Source organism: Emys orbicularis, chromosome 2, assembly GCF_028017835.1.
Source record: "Emys orbicularis isolate rEmyOrb1 chromosome 2, rEmyOrb1.hap1, whole genome shotgun sequence".
NCBI classification, from domain to species: domain Eukaryota; kingdom Metazoa; phylum Chordata; order Testudines; family Emydidae; genus Emys; species Emys orbicularis.
In genome coordinates this window covers 89577014-89597182 of record NC_088684.1, presented here as the reverse complement: position 1 = coordinate 89597182, position 20169 = coordinate 89577014, and the positions used below count along the sequence as shown (strand labels likewise).

General features: G+C 41.9%; 1 protein-coding gene across 4 annotated transcripts in view; it reads right to left on the bottom strand.

Moving 5' to 3' along the window:
* ANKRD12 (ankyrin repeat domain 12) overlaps window positions 1-20169 on the bottom strand; it is a 109209-nt gene that overhangs the window by 47999 nt on the left and 41041 nt on the right. For 3 of the 4 annotated variants that reach the window (XM_065397810.1, XM_065397812.1, XM_065397811.1), the window contains exons 3-5: window positions 16617-16764; window positions 11187-11255; window positions 1027-1173 (exon numbers count right to left, since the gene is read on the bottom strand). In XM_065397810.1, coding sequence (XP_065253882.1) covers window positions 1027-1173; window positions 11187-11255; window positions 16617-16764 — 364 coding nt within the window. The remainder of the gene's footprint in view (window positions 1-1026; window positions 1174-11186; window positions 11256-16616; window positions 16765-20169) is intronic. The other variant, XM_065397813.1, reaches the window with a different exon arrangement.

Sequence of the window (20169 nt, the reverse complement as noted above, 5' to 3'; positions counted from 1 at the left end):
TTATCAAAGGGCTCGGCAATCTTTCAGAAGTGGTGTGCCGAGTCTTCATTTATTCACTCTAATTTAAGGTTTTGCGTGCCAGTAATACATTTTAACATTTTTAGAAGGTCTCTTTCTACAAGTCTATAATATATACATACAACAATAGTTTAGTTAAAGTAAATAAGGTTTTTAAAATGTTTAAGCAGCTTCATTTAAAATTAAATTAAAATGCAGAGCCCCCCAGACCAGTGGCCAGGACCCGGGCAGTGTGAGTGCCACTGAAAATCAGCTTGCGTGCTGCCTTCGGCACACATGCCATAGGTTGCCTACCCCTGGTTTATCAACTACCACCAAATTCTGAAAGTTAATTTAGTCATTTACCTTCAGATTACCTTTGTTAAAGTATTAACTTCATAAACACTTATGTTAAAATGGAAGTTAAATTGTTGTTATGTTAACAAAAATATATTACAGCTCCTATGATGATTGATTTTTATAGTTTATTCCTGTAAACAGCATTAGACACTAAGGAGCTGATCCAGCCCCCGGCTGAAAATCCTGACTCTATTTAAGTCAATGGGAATTCTGTCACTGATTTCAAGGGGGCCATAATTTCACCTCATATGAAGACTCCCATGGTCTTCAGTGAGAGTTGAATTGCACACTAAACTAGTAAGAATATATTAAGTGCAACCCTCCCGCCCGCCCCAAAAAACACCCCAATAAAAATGTAACATGACATCTGAGAGATGGAATACTCAAAAATGGGAAATTCATTATTAGAATCACCACAGCAATCCTAAAACAACCCCTTGTATATTATAACTAAAGATAGTTAGGAATTTTCCATCAAAGTATTTGACAGAAAATGCAGTTTTCTACAAAGATGAAATTTTCCATGAGAAGAATTTTGCTTTGCAAATTCAGAAGAGTGCTTGATTAAATCAAAGATTGCTTTAAAAAACAAGAAAAAATGTAACAGGTGGAGGGGGGTTTAATAGGGAGGAGAGAGAGAAACAGTAACTCAGTGGTAGTTGGTATCACCTGGACTGTTGTCTCTAGCTGTCATCTGCATAAGAAGGGCCATCTGTTTGCGCTCCGAAAGCGGATAACCAAAAAGAATGCTAACTGGTGTCGACTTCTTACTTCCAGTTTCCTTTTTCATTTTCTTCTTCTCTGGGCCTTCTTTCTCTGGAAATATTAGCACACTAATAAGTTTCTGAAAAATAGCCAACTATAGTACAGAATCTCACACAGACAGAAATAGCCATTTTCAATTATTTATGTGAGCTGGAGGTTGGAGAAAAAAAATTCATTACTATGTCATGCTGCCCCACTTAGTACATTTGTGTTACTTTTTCTTCTGTCAGGAGGGTATGCACTCCTAGTTTTGTCATAGCTTTCAGCTGACTGGAACAATATGCTCATGAATAAAGCACTTAAAGATTTTAGAAGTATATCATACAAATAAAACTATAAAGTCAATAACTTGTTTTCAGACTGATGTGTAGTCACAACTTTGATTTTTCATAGAATCAAGAAAGAGGTGGAAAATTCCTTAAAGTCCTCTAGTGTACCCCAATCCCACTGCAAGAGGGTCCCCAACTATATCTTCTAGTGCTTTGTAGAATCCAGTTTGAAAACATCAGAAATAATGGGGAATTCATTACCCTCAGGAGACTATCCTACTATTTAACAAAACTCATTATTAGGAAATTTTCCCTGATATTCTGCCTAAATACTGCTGCCCTCAAATTCATCTCATTACTCCTAATTTTACCTCCCTTTGTCCCACCTTAAGTAATTCCTTCCCCTCCTTACTCTTCCAATATGTGCAGCTACTATGTGTTTTCCCTTGGTCAACATTTAGCAGAATTATTTAATATTTAGGATCAAAGATTTTGAATTTGGAGCCTAAAGTTAGGCACCTAAATAAATGGCCTGACTTCCAAAGGTGCTGTGCACCTAAAAATTTCCACTCATTTCAATGTGAGCTGCATATGCTCTGAGTATCAGACCACTTTTTAAAGTTCCTAAAAATGAATGTAGAACATAATATTATTTGTGCCAATTTGAAAACTTTGGTCTGTGTCTTTTTGTCTTTCCTCTTAAAATTCCATCGTTTGCCCATTTTCTTCTGACTGAACACAATATTATAGGTGTGGCTTCACCAGAGCTTTATAGAGATGGGAATAACGTGTGATGTGTTACCTCTGACCATGCAGTCCTAAACTGCACTAGTGTTTTTTCCACCTTTCTAGGTGATTTTTATTTTTTCTATCCTCAGTGATGTTTATAAATGCATGTATTGTAGTGTTGTGTAAATGTAGATAATATACTGTTCATCTTCTCTCAGCGTATTAAGATGGTAAAATTATCATTTTTACTTGTAAACTTGCTTTGGAATTCTAAGGTAGCCCTCAAGTGTTTAACAGCAGCTTTGGTAGTTTGGCCTTGTTTTATTTTTAACTTTTACTTTACCTTTTTTTAAAGATTGTATTTGCCATTGTTAGAAGGCAGGGTCTGTAGGTTGCTCTGAGGATGTCACGCAGCAGAACAAAAAGAACAACTCAACACACTCCTGCTAAACAAATTCTCCCCTCTGTCTCGCCTCCTTAAAGGCCCAGTACAAGCAATGGATTAAATGCAGAAAGCAATCCTCTAACAATACTAGCAGGAAGTATAATATTTCATGATGGCACTGTCTGCCTTACCAGTTCCTCTCTCTGAGCCTGCTTGCTTAGACCTCCTCCTCATACCATTAAGCTCAGGACCATACTCTGCCATGTACGGTAACTGGTAACCCCTTTGCCTTCTTAATTAGATCAGTAGGGGCAGGAAGATGGAAGGAATTCAGGTAGTTGGGAGACAATGTCTGCTTAGCTGCTTGCTTTCTCCTGTTCAGCTGGCTGACATTCTAATCCAGGGGTCGGCAACCTACCACGCGTGCCAAAGGCGGCATGTGAGCCGATTTTTACTGGCACGCTGCTGCCAGCCGGGGTTCCAGCCGCCGGCCCCGCTCAGACCACTGCCTGCCTGGGTGAATGGAATCCTAGGCCGGCAGCGGGCTGAGTGGGGCCGGGACCCCAGCTGGCAGGAGCCGGCGGACAGAACTCCAGACCGGCGGCAGGCTGAGCATTGGAAATGCATTTACATTACCCTTACGACCATAGCTCTGTCCCTGTAGTGACACTAGCCTCCCATCTTCCCTTCCCTTCATTACCAGATTCTGAAAACCTGATTCACATTATTAAGGGTTTGCAGGCACAGAACCCATGTATTATAAGCAAAGTGGATAAAAATCTATGATTAAAATAATATCTTTTAAAATTTAAATTAAATATATTTTTCTGTTAGAAAACAAATCTATTTATAGTTAGGTTTGGCCTTAATGTATTGTCATAATTTCTAATTTAACTTTAATCTATTAACGTCATTTAAAATTGAATTTAAAAATATCCAAGTGTTTACTGCTGAAGTTTTAAAGAAAGAAAAACCACTGAACTAGAGGAAGTCACTGGCTAAGCACGTGGAACCATAGTTTGTTGAAGTGTTAAACTGGCGTTTGACAGCAGTAGCCTCTTCTGCAAGTGCAGAGAGAATATTTTCTCCATTTCAGTTTATTCAACTTGTTCTGTTCAATGATTAGCTCATTGAGGGTTGAGAAAATGCTTGGGAGTTGAAAAAGCAGGAAAGCTGGTTTTCCTTTTCCAATCTATGAATAAAAACAGGGTCTGAGAGAATGAGATCTACTAGTTCTAAAATCCCAAAGGACCACAATGAGTTCAATTCACTAACTACTAACAAATTTTCTTTGTTTAATAGATATTAATTTTAAATGCAAAACATGCTTTGATAAACTTACATACGGGGGGGGAAGTATCCAACATATTTAAGGTAGTTTTATTTAACTAAAAAACTATTTTAAAATGCAATTTTCATGCATTTTAATTGAATTCCAATTTCTACCCAAATACAGCTTGACACAAATAAATAAAATTTATTCAGAATCTAGAAAACAAAAAATGAATCATTCATTTTCTAACATCATAAAAATATAAAAATTAAGAATCGGAATAAATATACACTAAGCTATAACTGCTTAAATAAATGTGCATACTGTAGATGTATGCAGTGGTGTTGTAGCCATGTTGGTCCCAGAATAGAGAGACAAGATGGGTGAGGTAATATCTTTTATTGGACCAACTTCTGTTGGTCAGAGAGAGAGAGAGAGAGAGACCAACAAAAGATATTACTTCACTAACCTGGTCTATTTATAGATATAGTGTATCCTCTGGTTTAGCAAAAGAGGGTTACCTACCTTTTGTAATTGTTGTTCTTCGAGAGGTGTTGCTCATGTCCATTCCAATAGGTGTGTGCGCGTGCCGCATGCACGATCGTCAGAAGTTTTTTACCCTAGCAGTACCCATCGGGTTGGCTGTGGAGCCCCCTGGAGTGGCACCTTTATGGCAGTGTATATAGGTTCCTGCCAACCCCGCCGCCTGCTCAGTTTCTTCTTGCCGAAATATTCCAACAGAGAGGAGGCGAGTAGGATTTGGAATGGACATGAATAACACATCTCGAAGAAAAAGTTATGAAAGGTAGGTAACAGTCTTTTTTTCTTTGAGTGATTGCTCATATCCATTCCAATAGGTGACTCCGAAGCAGTTTCAACAGAGAAGAGGTCGGAGTTCACCGAGTTGCTGATTGCATAGTGTGACGTGAAGGTGTGGATGGAAGACCACATTGCTGCCTTGCATATGTCCTGAATGGGGACTTGTGTGAGGAACGCAGCGGAAAAGGCCTGTGCTCTTGTGGAGTGCGCCGTCAATGCCGGGGCTGGGATCTTAGCCAGGTCATAGCACGTTCTGATGCAGGACCTGATCCATGACGAGATGGGAAGCCCTTTCATCTTCTCAGCGATTGCAATAAAAAGCTGAGGTGACTTACGAAACGGCTTTGTGCATTCAATGTAGAAGGCTAGGGCACGCCTGACATCCAGGGAATGGAGTGCTCGCTCTTTGTTGCTGGCATGAGGTTTAGGAAAGAATACCAGTAGAAATAGGTCCTTGTTAATGTGAAATTGCGATACTATCTTGGGTAGGAACGCTGGGTGAGAGCGTAGCTGCACCTTGTATTTGTAAAGGACCGTGTAGGGGGGCTCGGAAATCAGCGCTCTGAACTCTGAGACCCTTCTGGATGAGGTTATGGCCACCAGAAAAGCCACCTTCTAGGAAAAGTAAGATAAGGGGCAGGTCGCCAGGGGCTCGAAAGGGGACCCATGAGTCCGGAAAGGACTAGGTTAAGATCCCACTGAGGAATGGGCTGCCTCACCTGGGGGTAAAGCCTATCCAAGCCCTTAAGAAACCAGCCCACCGTGGGATTGCTAAAGACTGACCTGCCCACCACACCCTGGTGGAAGGTGGAGATGGCCACCAGGTGCACCTTAATAGAGGAGATTGTCAACCCCTGTTGCTTCAGGTTCAAGAGGTAGTCTAGCACAAGGGGAATAGAGGTTTGCTGCGAGGAGGTACTTTTCTGTAGTCGCCAAATGGAGAAACGCTTCCACTTCGCCAGGTACGTTGTGCAAGTGGAGGGCTTCCTGCTCCCCAACAGAACTTCCCTAACAGAGTCTGAACACTGCAGTTCAAGCTGGTTCATCCATGGAGTTTCCATGCCCTGAGGTGGAGGGACTCCAGGTTGGCGTGTTGTAGTTGGCTGTGATCCTGTGTGATGAGGTCCGGGAGCATCACCACTGGCCCGTCCACAGATTGGTTCACCACGCTGCTGAACCTGTGCTGTCGGAGCCACGCTGGTGCTATGAGGATCACTGAGGCCCTGTCCTGCCGGATCTTGATGAGGACCTTGTGTATGAGGGGGAAGGGCAGTAACATAGCAGGTGACTTGTCCATGGTAGGTGAAAGACGTCTACTATGGAGCCGTGGCTGTGGTTCTGAAAGGAACAGAATAGCTGACACTTTCTATTGCTCCGTGTCACAAACTGGTCCACGTCGGGATAGCCCTGCCTCTGGAAGATCAAAAGGGCAATGTCTGCTCTGAGTGCCCACTCGTGAGTGTTGAACAAGCGACTGAGGTGGTCCGCTAGTTTGTTCTCTGCTCCCGGCACATATGAGGCGTGTAGCTGGATGCAGTGTGCGACACAGAAGTCCCACAGTCGGAGAGCTTCCAGGCACAGGGGAGAGGAATAAGCACCACCCTGTTTGTTTATATAGAACATCGCTGTGGTGTTGTCCATCAGTACTGAGACACATTTGCCCTGAAGATGGGCCTGGAACGTCTGGCAAGCCAGGCGAATCGCTCTAAGCTCCCTGACGTTGATATGCAGTGATAGTTCTAGTTGTGACCATACGCCTTGAGTTCTGATACTACCCAGGTGCACTCTCCTGCCTGTCTCTGATGCGTCCATGACCAGCGACAATGAGGGCTGAGGTTTGGCGAAGGGTACTCCCACACAGACCATTTAAGGTTGTAGCCACTAGCTGAGGGACTTGAGAATCTTGGGTAACCAGGGTCCAGAGAGTCCCATCTGGGTCTGTATACCCTCGCCAACCAAGCCTGGAGGGGGCGAAGGCGCAACCTGGCATGCTGCACTATATACATGCAGGCTGCCATATGCCCCAGAAGCTTCATGCAGTTTCTGGGCGTGGTAGTTGGGAACCAGTGGAGGCTGCCGATGTTGCCCTTGATGCTTTGGAACCGGGACTTGGGTAGGGAGGCTCTGGCCTGAGTGGAGTCCAGGAGAGCCCCGATGAACTCTATTTTCTGGGTTGGGACCATGTAGACTTGGGCACATTCAGAATGAGCCCCAACCTGCTGTAGTGCCAGGGCTACATGCTCTAGCACTTCCACTCGGGAATTGCCCTTGATGAACCAGTCATCCAGATACAGGAAGACCTGTACCCGGTGTTTGCGCAGGAAGGCTGCCATGACTGCCAGGCACTTTGTGAACACATGCGGGGCCGTTGAAAGTCCAAATGGTAGTATGGTGAACTGTCAGTTCAGGCCGCTGATTACGAATCTCAGGAATCTCCTGTGTGCTGGAATAATTGATATATGAAAGTATGCGTCCTTCAAGTCGAGGGTGGCAAACCAGTCCCCCGGATCCAGAGAAGGAATGATGGTGGCCAGAGAGACCATACGAAACTTCAACACGTTCATAAGAAAGCTGAGGTTTTGCAGATCCAGAAAGGCCTGAGCCCACCCTTGGCCTTTGGGATGAGGAAATATCAGGAGTAGAACCCCCTACCCCTGAACTCCTATGGAACCTCCTCTATTACCCCCAGTGCAAGGAGCAATAGCACCTCCTGTAGCAGGAGTTGCTCATGAGAGGAGTCCCTGAAGAGGAACGGGAAGGTGGGTGGGAGGGCACAGAACTGGATAGAATATCCCACCCCTACCGTGCTCAGGACCCAGTGATCTGAAGTAATCTGGGCCCAGGCACAGCAGAAGTGGGACAGACAATTCACAAAGGAAGGGCAAGGATCCGGGATTTGGGCTGGTGCTCCATCCCTGGGTGCACCTTCAAATGTTAGATTTAGAGCTGGGGGGGCTGCTTGGAGGAGCCCTGACTATGGCCGGAGGAAGACTGCGGGGGACACCTCCTGTTGTTTCTTCCCCTCCTTCGATTATAGTCCTGCCTGGGGGGAACTGGATAAAATCGTGAGGGGGGCTGGGGCTTGAAGGGCTTTCTCTGGGGTGCTGGTGTGTGAATTCCCAGAGACTTGAGGGTTGCTCACGAGTCCTTGAGACTGCAGTCTCGAGTCTGTCTTGTCAGCAAACAGCCCCTCAGTCAAATGGGAGGTCCTGTATGGTATTCTGGACCTCTGCTGGGAGTCCCGAGACCTGTAGCCATGACCTACGCCTTATTGTGATGCCCGTAGCCATGGTTCACGCCGCTGAGTCAGTGGAGTCCAGAGCAGCCTGGAGGAAGATTCTAGCCACCACCCTGCCCTCTTCCAGGACTGCAGCGAATTCCTGTCAGGTGTCTCTGACCTTGCACTTGATGTGGGAGACCCAGGGTCTGAACCCCGTGGTGGGTCCTTGGGAGCCCTGGACTGATCGGGGCAATGGACGTTGCAGAAGGAGGGGCACAGGCAACAGAGACCACCGATGCTGCCCTCGAACCATGCCCTTGGCCCTGGTGGTAGCCCCAAGGTGTCCAAAAGAGTCATTGTACCGTTCCCTGCCACTGGGGAGGCCAGGACAGCATCGGTACTGAGTGTTCCTCCACCCTACAGTGCCGAGACTCTTGACTGGTACTGGCTGCGTCGGAACATGTACGACTCCGCCTCTGACTCCAATGAATAGTCCGAGCCCGGGAGGGAGGGGCGGATCCTGATGGTGCCGGGGAGCGGTCCCATGGCAATGGGAAACGCCGGTGCATCATGGTAGACTTGCCCTAGTGCCGGATAGGAGATACCTATCTGTGTCGGAAGTGGTGCAGCAGCCGGGGCTTGTGCCGCCTGCACCTAAGGCAGTGCACAGGAATAGGAGACCGAGGACTGTGCCGTCATGGCAATTAAATCCTGCGCAGCCTCAAAAGTGTCTGGTGTGGAGAGGAGGTCCAGGTCCTCCTCCAACACTTCCCGGACTGGAGAGTCCACCAACATTGGACTTGACGGTCCTCCCCTCGAGGCCGGAGTCGACGGTGCCAGGACTGATAGACCAGCCTTCTGGTGTCCCCCCATGAGAAGCACCACACTGGAGTCCTGCCCGCTCTTCTTGGCGGGCGAGTGGCCCCGTTCCGCCTTCTTCTTATGCGGCACCGGGGCTTATGATCGGTGCTGCACCGATGAGCCGGCCTTCCGCACAGGGGAACGGTGCCGATGCTCCTTATACGAGTCCTTCCTCGGTGCCGAGGTGTCCCGCACTGAGGCTGGTGCGCTGTGCACCAAGGCTGCTGGTGCCCGCTCTTTAGCCGGTTGGGGCTGGAAAGCGGACTCCATCAAGAGTCTCTCTCCCTCTGAGTTCTGGGCTTGAAGCCTCTGCAGATGGTGCACTTGTCTTGCAAATGATCCTCTCCCAGGCACTTTAGACAAGCGGCGTGCAGATCCTCTCTGGGCATAGGCTTACCACACCTATCGCACAGCTTGAACCCCTGGGGCAGCGGCATGCCCCAGTGACGGGGGGGAAATATCAGGAGGGAACCCCCCAACTTAAACGTACTAACGAACTAACTGACTAACTAACTAAGATAGTGAAGGATAACTATATAAAGGGAAAACCACTAGGAAGCACTTGCTAAAGCTAGAGATCAGTTGTTCCAACGACTGTCACTGGTGGTAAGAAGGAACTGAGCAGGAGGCGGGTCGGCAGGGACCTATATACACCTCCATAAAGGCGCCACTTCAGGGGGCTCCGCAGCCAACCCGATGGGTACTGCTAGGGTAAAAACTTCCAATGATCGTGCACGCAGAGTGCGCACACACACACACACCTATTGGAATGGACGTGAGCAATCACTCGAAGAAGAAAAAGTAGTACTAAATTTAGCGTAAAGGCTATATTTAGTTGCATATCAATGTGTTTTAATGGTTACCTGCCAATGAGAATCAACTTTCCTTAGGAAAGTAACTAAAAAGTACAAATGCAAAACAAGATTAAAAGTTATTATTTAAATCTACGTTTCCTACTTGCTGATTTAAATAAATCACCAATTTTAATAATGATTTAAATCAACCTACCCTGATCATAAAATGTGTTATTTTAAAAACAAGGATTTTTTTCTAATGGATATAAGAAGTTTGCAGACTATGGCTGCAGACATCTTAAATTTCGAAAAGCCTTTGTACTAGTACAATGTAATTCTTCCATCTTCCCCTCATCCTCTTTTTTCATGAAAGCTTTTAAGAATTCTGCAGTCTGTGGAAGCAATAATCTTAATGCTGGAGGAGACATTATTAGTACAGACTGTAGTAACATATAGAGGAGGTAAATTGCAAATGCACTAAAAGAGCAAACTTCATGTAAAGCAAATAAAAAGTCAAGGTGGGTAAAGGAGTTGTTGGCATATGTTGATACACTAAGTGCAAAATTTTCAAGTTACTTAAGTATCTAGAAGCCTAAATTCCATTAAGGACTCCACCATATTCCATACTCCTCTAGTCCTCTGCAATAGTCCCTTCTCTCCTGCCCTTCTTTGCCCCCTGCAATCCCTTTTCTGTTTGCATCCACTTCCTCCCCTAGCCCCAAGAAGTCTCCTTTCTGCTCCTATCCTCTCCCTTCCCACCTCCCTTCTTTTCTGTCATAGATCTGCTGTAACAAACTCCTCCTCTGCCTGACCCAGACTCCTCTTTGCTCACCACTCTAAGCTCCCCCTTCTGCTGCTGCCTCCCTGCAAAGCTTGATGTTCCTACAGTTTCTCCAGACTTAATGCTCTCTGAGGAAAAGAGAAGCAAACAATAGATACATACTTTTGTTTTAAATTTCAAAAACAATGTTAATCGAAACTGTTTTAAGCATGAAAAATTATAGAACTGTGCACATGTGAATTTATAGTTTTTTATTCTGGTTTCAACTATGGAGAAGTGTGATCCGCTCCATGGAATATTTACTGTGTACTCTTCATCCGCTAATTTAGTAATTCTATCCCAAAAAAAAGTGCTTTAGTTTGTCTGGCATGATTTGTGTTTATAAATTCATACTACTTATTGCCCATGGTTCTTTTCTACAAAAAAGTTTTATATATTTAACTTTTATTTCAGAATTACACCTCAATGTTGTTTTAACAATGTTCAACGTGGCAAAATAATGTGCCAAAACCAATACTGATATAGTTAGACACACTTTAAAGATCTGTCTTGCATGTTTGCAGTGCAGTATACTGTACATTTTCTGTCACCTTCTATTTTACCTATGTTTATTATCACTTTATATTTTGAACAGTGTATTCAGCAAATGATGGTAATACATTCCTGTCCTAACTGCTTAGCATTGAAGAATGGTGTTAAACAGTTGCACTTATGGATACTTGGTGATGAAAGGTAGCATATAAATTAAATTATGTTCATTTAGGTTATTTCCAGTCATTCCTTTGTCATTCCGGAAACATTTCTTTATCCATCTTTCTGTTAGAATTCACAAAGTGTTTTAAAATAAACTCTAAATAGTCGATCAACACTGAAATTAACAATGTTAACAAAAAGTCACTGGACTACAGCAGGTACACCTGATAATACATTTACCTGAATATGTCCTGTAAGAAGGTATTAATCTCTCCCCCCAGTTTTCATGTGTATGTCCTGGATCTGAATCTACAGAATGAGAAGACACAGGAGACAAGGGGTGGAGGGAAGTATGGCATACAAAAGAGAAACTCTGAAATACCATTTAAAAAGATCTCTAGATATTTAGTCAAAGACTACAGGACTAGTTTTTCCCACAGCTTTTAATTGATAATCACATAAATCCACAGAAAATTCCCGATTAATGATCAGGACCCTTGAATCATGCAACCAATTATAGCAATATATACGATATGTAAAAATCACTCACTGCTCCAAGATCTCTTCATAGAGCGCACTGTACAATATACTACAATAGGCAGGCAAGGCTTGGTAAAGTGCGTTATAGAAACCTTGAGTTAAAATATTCTTGCTTTTCTGGGTCTCAGAACACTATTGTCTTCACAATTTGTGTATTTAATTTGTTTTGTTTTATAAAGGTATTATTTGAACTGAAATAATTTTCTTATTAAAAGTGACAGTGTACGTTTAAACATGAAATTTTTAAAAAATTCCTAGCCTACCGGATTTCACTCAGAATATCCTAGACTGTTAAAAGTTAAGTCTTAAAAATCTAACTTCTCTTTCACTATTTTGTTGTTTACTTTTTACATTTCTCCGCCTGGACAATACAACCAGAAAAGTCAGTTTTCCTTCTATTTATAGTGAATTCCTGGTCAATTTCACTTTCAGATTCTCTGTACTAGTACAATACTACAATGATAGGGTTAGAAACTATACGTAAGGGAATTTCCTTTTTTTTTTTAAAACATCTTTCTTCTGCTAGAGACTGTTTTGTAAAAAGTTTAAAAAACAACCTCAAATTTTTGGGCCAAATTTGGTTGGACAGCATCCCTTTAACATTTTCCTCTTTTGCTGTAGCTTTCTTAACATCTTTAAAAACAATTAAAAATGGTTAAGTTATATAAGGGCAATGTTCTTAGATGCTTTTCCGCACTTCTTACTGTAGGGGTTCAAATGATCAGCCCTCATGAAATTCACACTGAAGCACTAAAGGAACTAGAAGTAGAAATGTCAGAACCACTGGCAATTATTTTGGAGAATTTATGGAAAACAGATTATGTCCCAAGGCAAACAGTATTGTACCTATTTTTAAGGTTAGAAAAAAGGTGAATTCCTAGAACAAAACATCAACTTCTAAACACTTTAGGAAAATAATATGCAACATGGGCTTTTCAAAAACAAATCATGCCAAACTAACCCAAATGCTTTCTTTGGTAGGGTAACAACATTAGTGGATAAAGGAAATGCAATATAATTAACATATTAGCTTTAGTAAGACATATCACATGGTCTCATGCAAAAATTTCCATAGGGTAAAATGAGACATATGAGTACACATCTGGTTAAAAAACAAACAAACCAACCAACCAGAAACAAGAGTAGTTAATAGGTCTGTGTGAAGGCAAGGTGTGGGTTAGTACTGAGAGGAAATTGATGTTTATAAATCACGTAGAAGTGATAAGTATCTTTACTATTAATAATGTCAGAGGACAAAGTCAAGAAAGATGACCAAATTAAAAGGACAATACAAAACTGATGGACTCAAACTAACCTGGAGGTTAGGTTTAAACCAGTATAATCCTGGTAAATTCTCTGAAGTCAAAATGATTTTAAAGAAAAACATATGATTTAATGTAGGAAGGAGAAGTCAAATGAATAAATATAGAATGTTGGGAAATAGGGATGAAGGAAATAATGATTAGGAAGTATACCACAGAGAAATGTGTGTGGGTTCTAGTGGATGTTAAACTAGAAAGCTTGAGATAGACACTTATTTGACATTTATAAAACAAAAACCACTAAAAAACAAATTAAGAGTTAATAGCATTTTTAAGAAAGCTAAATGCCCCAATCCTCAAAATTAAGCATTTGTATAAGTATTTAAAGCATGCAAGTAGTCCCACTGGCTTCAAAGGAACTACTCGAGGGTGTAAATTGAAGCATGTACATAAATGTTTGCAGGAGCAGGGCCTTAGGTTCTATTAATAAGATCTGCACCCAGAAAAAAAAAGCTATAATTGATACTGGTTAAGCCTCAACTGAAGTATTATTATTTTGGGTATCACATTTTTCAAAAGAGGGAAATTGGAGAAGAAACAAGAAGGGGAAAACAAGGAAGTTATTGTTACAAACAAATAATAAAAGGTTTGGAAAATAAGACTTGTGATAAGAGGTTAAGAGAACCAAACATATTTAAGTTTTGCCCAGAGACTAATTATTCACAAAAAGACAAGAAGAAAGAACCGCAATCAACCATGTAAAGAACTTATAAACAAAAACCTATACCTCATTACTCATGGTAGGTGGGGAAAGGAAGATTTTCCTACCTTCAATAGAGTTTCTACTACTTAGACAACTAAATTATCTTTCTGCCTGTTAATCAGGCAGAAGAATCAAACAGAAGTGTTCATACCAAAAACAATTTTGTCTTACTGTTCATCCTCAGACTACCAGAAGAGAGGAAAAATTGGAGTAGAGATGCAGGGCCAGATGGGGATGGGGGGGAGTGGATGTCTGAGTGGGGATGGAGGGACACACATGGACAGGGGGTGCAAGGACACATGGAGGTGCAGGGACACATGGGGACAGGGGCAAATGTGCCTGCCTGAATGGAAGAGGCTAGGGGTCAGCCAGGGTCTCCATGGGGGAAGCTCCCTAACAATCCCTCGCTGCCCACCCAAAAAACCTGTTCCATACTTTTCCCACCCATACCCAACAACCCTCCAAGTTCACACCCAGGCTCCTTCCCAGCAATTACTTCCCTCTCCCTCAGCTCCTGTGTTACCCCTGACTCCCCCAAGCCTTTGCACTGCTTCTGAGGGATGCGGGAAATACGGTTCTGTATTGTAGTTTAAATGAATTATTACTCAGAGTTCTGTATTAATATGCCTAGTAAGGAATCTATTTGTCAAAAAACATTTCCTGTATCATTTTTGTTGTCTGCATTGTTACAGACATACTTGCTGACAGGTATTTTGAAATAAATGACCAAAAATAATTGACACTGGTGTAATTAATTGTGTTATTTTGACAAATAAAATATGCAGAATTTTGCAGAATTTGAAAATATCGTGTGCAGAATTTTTCATTTTTTTGTTGCAGAATTTTAAATTTTATGGTGCAGAATATAGTTTAGCCTTCGAAGCGGCATTTTAAGGGGTATTTATTTTAAAAAGCAGTTCATCAGTTGCAGAACCCTTTTTTAGGCCTGGTCTATACTTAAAAGTGTAGATGCAGGTAGGTCGAGAGAAGAATGAATCCCACTTCTCTCCAAACTTATTCTCTCTTGCTATTTTTCTCCCACCTCCAACCCCCTTTAAGTACAGACAACCAGAACTGTTGGCAATCTCTCCTAAATACAGTGAGCAAGCACAGATAATGGCAGAGGCAGCACAGTTAGTCTAATGGATTAGTCATGGGAGTTTGGAGTTAGGAGATGTGGGTTCGAGTCCTAGCAATATCAATGACTCTGGGTGATTTCAGGCAAGTCACTTCACCTCTATGTTTCAACTTTCTCATCTATAAAAAGTGGATAACAGCAGTAACCTACCTACTGGTGCCATAATGCATACAGAGATCTGCAACCCGACTGACAGCAGCTAGCCAGGTGGTGAGTGGTGATCACTGCTACAGAATGACTAATTGTGAACATCCTATTATTATATTACATTGCCCTACCCGCTTGTTTGTCTCCTCCATCTGTTATGTCTTGTCTTTTAGACTGTAAACTCTTTCAGGCTGGGAGTGTCATTTATTGTAAGTCTGTATGATACCTAGCATAATGGAGCCCAACTTGGTTGTGATGATTGCTATTGTACGTGCTACTACAATATACATGTTAAACAGTTAATAGTAATACGTCACAAGACATTGTGATGATTACTTAGTTCATATCTGTAAGTAGTTCTGAACATGCAAAATACTATATAAAAATGCTAAATATTAATAATAAATGCTTCTAAAATCCAGACATTAAACTATTACTAGTATCTAGCACTAAAAGCGCTACCTGAGATAGCAGATACTAATAGCGCATTTAAAATCTAATGCTAGGAACACGACTTTTTCAGAAACGAGAGGGAGCATTATTAATTAGCATAATATGCAACAATTCCAAAGTACTACTAAAAGTTGAGGTCTAATGCCAATACCTCATCTTGAATGCAACATAAATAGCTCTACTAGCCATTCAAATTGGTATAACATGTGATAGTCTCTCAAGCGGGGCAAAAAAAATTATGCTTCATAGTGGGCCTACATGTTCAGGGGGCAAATCAACTGCATGAATGAGCCCTGGATAGACAATAAATGACTAGTGGTGGATATACTCTTATCTTGCACTGAGTTCTAAACTTGTTAACGGAGGAAGTTTACAGAGATAGTTAAACTTATTATGGGTAGAAGAATATATAATTACGGGCACTTAAGAAGAAAATGTAATAATAATCCTACTGAGGAAATGCTATATGTGGAGACTGCCTTGCAACGATCTCTGAGAGCATGATGTTTTCTTGCTACTATCAGAATTCTCATTGGACTAGTGTCATATTCAGTGAAGTTAAAATACTGTGGGTTGGTGCAGGTGGGGGCGGGGGTTCCTAATATTCCCCCTCTTGATTCTAAAACAGCTATGTTAAGAAAGACCATGGAATCTCAAAGAAATTGATTCTAGTTGAATATGCTTGAATGTGTCACACAGTTGCATCCTATATAGATCACAGAAGATTATACCGTAGGAAAAGTTTCTTTCCAGGGTTGGTTTGAGACCAGTTTGTTCCATGAGCTTAGCCGTCCTAGTCCTTTCCACATAGGAGGACAGAATGTGAGCCTATAGAAGGCAGAGGAGCTGTATTTCAATTATCAGAGGGGTAGCCGTGTTAGTCTGGATTTGTAAAAAGCGACAAAGAGTCCTGTGGCACCTTATAGACTAACAGAAGTATTGGAGCATAAGCTTTCATGGGTGAATACCCACTTCGTCAGACGCATCATACAATATGCACTGTATTTCAATTGTGGCACTTAAACCTCTGTCTTTTCATATTCATCAATATGTTTCTTTGAGCAAATGGGCATTTAGAGATGACAATGAAGGAGGCAGATTTATGACTAAAATAGAAGCAGAAGGATGAGTTTGTGGAATTGTTGGAAAAAATATCTGAGAAGAATTGTGCCAGCATACAAGTTCTCGGCAAGTGCCTGACGGGATGAAAGCCTATCAGATGGGACTGAGATCTGAATCAGAAACAAGCAAGCACATCTATACTAGTTAGTATCCTTTGCATTTAACTCACTATCATAACATAAAATAATTATAATCAGGATGTATTTCAGCAACAAATGATTAGCCAAGGAAATAAAGTGTTCTACCTGTATCTGAATTTCGATCTTCATTTCTGGATGGACTAATAGTAAAAGGAAGTTTACGTTTCATGGAAGACTTTTCTTTCATCTCCTTCCCCACATCATTCCTATCCACTTTTGGAGTTTTGCTGTACGATGCAATCTTGTCCTTGCTCTGATAGAAACAAAAAGTATACTAAGCAATGTTTGTATAGAGAATAGTGTACTTACTAAAACAGTGCATACTTATTAAAAATAATGACGTACATATTTAACTGTTAAAGCAAAGTACCACTACTGAAAAATAGAAAAATAATTTATGTTCTTGCTAGAAGCACAAGTTAAAAAAAAAAAAAAAAAAAGGTGAGGGTGGGAGGGAATAAAAAGTAGAATTTTACCTCTAAATGTTGTTTCTGTTTCTTAAATATCTGAATCCAGGAATGATGGGCTCCTTGACTGATCAGTACAGGAACAGTACCAAAGGAATGCTAAAATAATGGCACCCTTTGGTCCCAACTCACTTCTTGCCTTCCCATACCATAAGAATCATATTAAGAAGATATAATCTATCTGATATTGAACAAATGTAACCCAGAACTGAATACAGTAATGAAATATAAAATATATTCAAAACTACCTTCCCACCTCAGAGAGGGGACGGGGGGAAAGCAAGAGAGGAAAAATAGTGAAATCTATTTATTTGGAAAGATTTTATTAAAATCTCACAAGTAACATTGAAAAAGGTTTTGGCAAATCTAGAAAAAATTTCTTAGATTGGTATTATATGCAAAAGCAACATTTACAAGTAAAATTATACTTTCTGGGCTCTTCGGATACACAAATTTGAAACTTTTGGGATCATTTTGGGCATACCTTTATACAAGGAAGAGAAAAATAATAATAAAAAAAAAAGACGGCAGGGTAGTAGGGGCAATACAATTTAACATCTTTGCTGTAATAGCCAAAAGCGTGTAAAGGACAGTCTTTGGAAAAAAGGACAAAGTCAACAAAGCCTACTTGACAGATTTTCTCTGCCAAAGCCCCCCCTTTTATTTTTTTGCTGTTCATAGCACAATGTACTTAAGCACAGAGAAGACATGGAGTCCTCTTTGCATTATAGTCTTTGGAAATATAGCATCTGAGTAGGCCACAGAAATTTAGGTATTTTAGTCCCCATCCCTCCCATCCTGAGACACTCTCAAAGGATAATTAGGTCAAACTACCAGATGACTGACTAATTCTGTCACAGTAATACATCAAAGTACAGTAGACATCCAATGAATAACAAAGCATTCTTCTGGCACTTTTGGAGAAGAGGAGATCTGTACAAGATTTATCTCCTGCATAGATGAAACTGGAAGAAAACACTTGAAAGAAAAGAAGGTACAATTCTCAAGACCACCTTCGGTTTATTCGGAATCAAAACTAGGAATGAAAGTGGAGTTCAAATAGACCATCTGACCAATCTGGTTGAAACTACAGCCAAAGTGAAGATAATTCTTTCTAGCCATCAAAGTTAAAAACCTCAGAGATTCAAAAGAAATAACACAATCTGCACAGGACTGGATTTAAATTACAAAGGATACCCTAATCATGAGTCTAATTAGGGAGACTTCTTGAAGGAAAAGTTATGATACCCCACTGAAAAAAATCTACCTTTCCTATTTGAGTCCACTGAGATTGGAAACGTCAACTCAAAAGGATACAGGTAGTTTTTCTAAGCCACCACAAAAGAAATCTAAGACCAATCACAAGCTCTCCTAAGGTCTGGGACAGATCTTAAATGTCCCTGCTGTAACTGTTAGCTACATCAGCAGCCTTCAACATTGCTGATTGTGAAGTGCTGATAATCCTCTTACAAATCTAGCAAGGGTAGACATGGATTGTGTTAAGAGGAGTCCATTCCTACCATTTAGATATGACACAGAGGGTTGAGGTAGGCAATTGTTCTCTCTCACCAAGAGCTCTTGCCTGTGTCCCATACAACTCAATCCAGCCATCCCTCCTATAGGTTTAACATCTAGTTAAACATATGTGGGGGAGATAAGAAGACACTAAGGATATAATGATAGCAATATACCCATGACACTTAGCTCTATGTCTCCTCATTAAGTGTGGACAGTATATGACCCTGTTGTCTCAACATCTGAAAGTTAGGTATCTGAATGAGAAACAGTTGGCACAAACTCTATCTGGGTAACATTGATGAAATACTCGTAGGCAGAGGTAAACAAGTTGAGAAGTTAGAAGTAGGCATGAAGATGGCATAAACAGTGCACCTGCACGGCAGATATTTCACACATATGTAGGTTAGAGACTGGAATTTTGATTTTACAAGAAGCACAGCACTTGAAAAAAGACTTTTTGTCACAGTCCACAATGCCAACAAATGGAAAACAATGACACTGAAGTTGAAATGCTGACAATACCATCTAAAGAGCTCAAAGTGCCACAGTCCCGGGAACCACAAAAAATACCACGTAACTAGCGAACACTAAAATTATTAGCGCCCTGTGCAGATACAAAATTTATATCTGCGGATATAAATCAGTATCCACGGAGCTGAAGAGCTCTATTAGGAACTGCAGCAGAAAAAGCAACAGCCCGGTGGGCAGCCACTCCCAGGACTGAGAGCCCCAAGATGACAGCTCCTTTGGGATGGTTGTACCATCCCCAGCCCTGCCTACTGCACTAGCATGACCAGGAACATCTGTTGGTGAGCCTGGTGCCCGCCCCACTGGGTGGGATGGGGGGCAGCACAGCCATGCCGGAGGAGCTGCTGTCGTGGGTGCTGGCTCCTGGGAGAAGCAGTCCACTGGGTTGCTGCTTTCACTGCTGCGGTTCCCAGGATGGCATTGTGTAAAATGTATGCAACAATATATATTCCAAACAAAAAAATCCATGTTAATGCAATTTTTAAATTAGTTTATTATTTTTACAGCTCTATAAATGTGCCTAGTGCATTAGAGATAAAAAAGCCCTATGTCCTGAAAAAATAAAGGAAGGTGAAAGATATAATAAAGCATAACTCAGCTCCTTAATACATTCTCATAGGGGAGCAATCTTTATACGATTACTTACTGTGATAGACCCAGACCAGTTGGGAACAGCAGAGTAGCAGAAGGGAGATATACTGGCCACTGGATAAGTAGTTTTCTGTTCCCTGAGTGACCAGAGCAGGGGCTGCTCCAGGCTAATAGACCACCTGACTCCAATTAACCTGCTAAGAGTCAGGTGAGGCAGTTAAGCACCTGACTCTAATTAAGGCCCCCTCTGATGCTATAAAAGGGCTCACTCCAGTCAAGCCAGGGGGAGCCAGGGAGTGGAAGTGTGTGAGAGGAACTGGGAGCAAGAGGTGTGCAAGAAGTTGAGAGTGAGTAGGCGTACTGCTGGAGGACTGAGAAGTACAAGCGTTATCAGACATCAGGAGGAAGGTCTGGTGGTGAGGACAAAGAAGGTATTGGGAGGAGGCCATGGGGAAGTAGCCCAGGGAGTTGTAGGTGTTGTGCAACTGTACCAGGAGGCACTCTAAACAGCTGCAGTCCACAGGGCCCTGGGCTGAAACCCGGAGTAGAGGGCG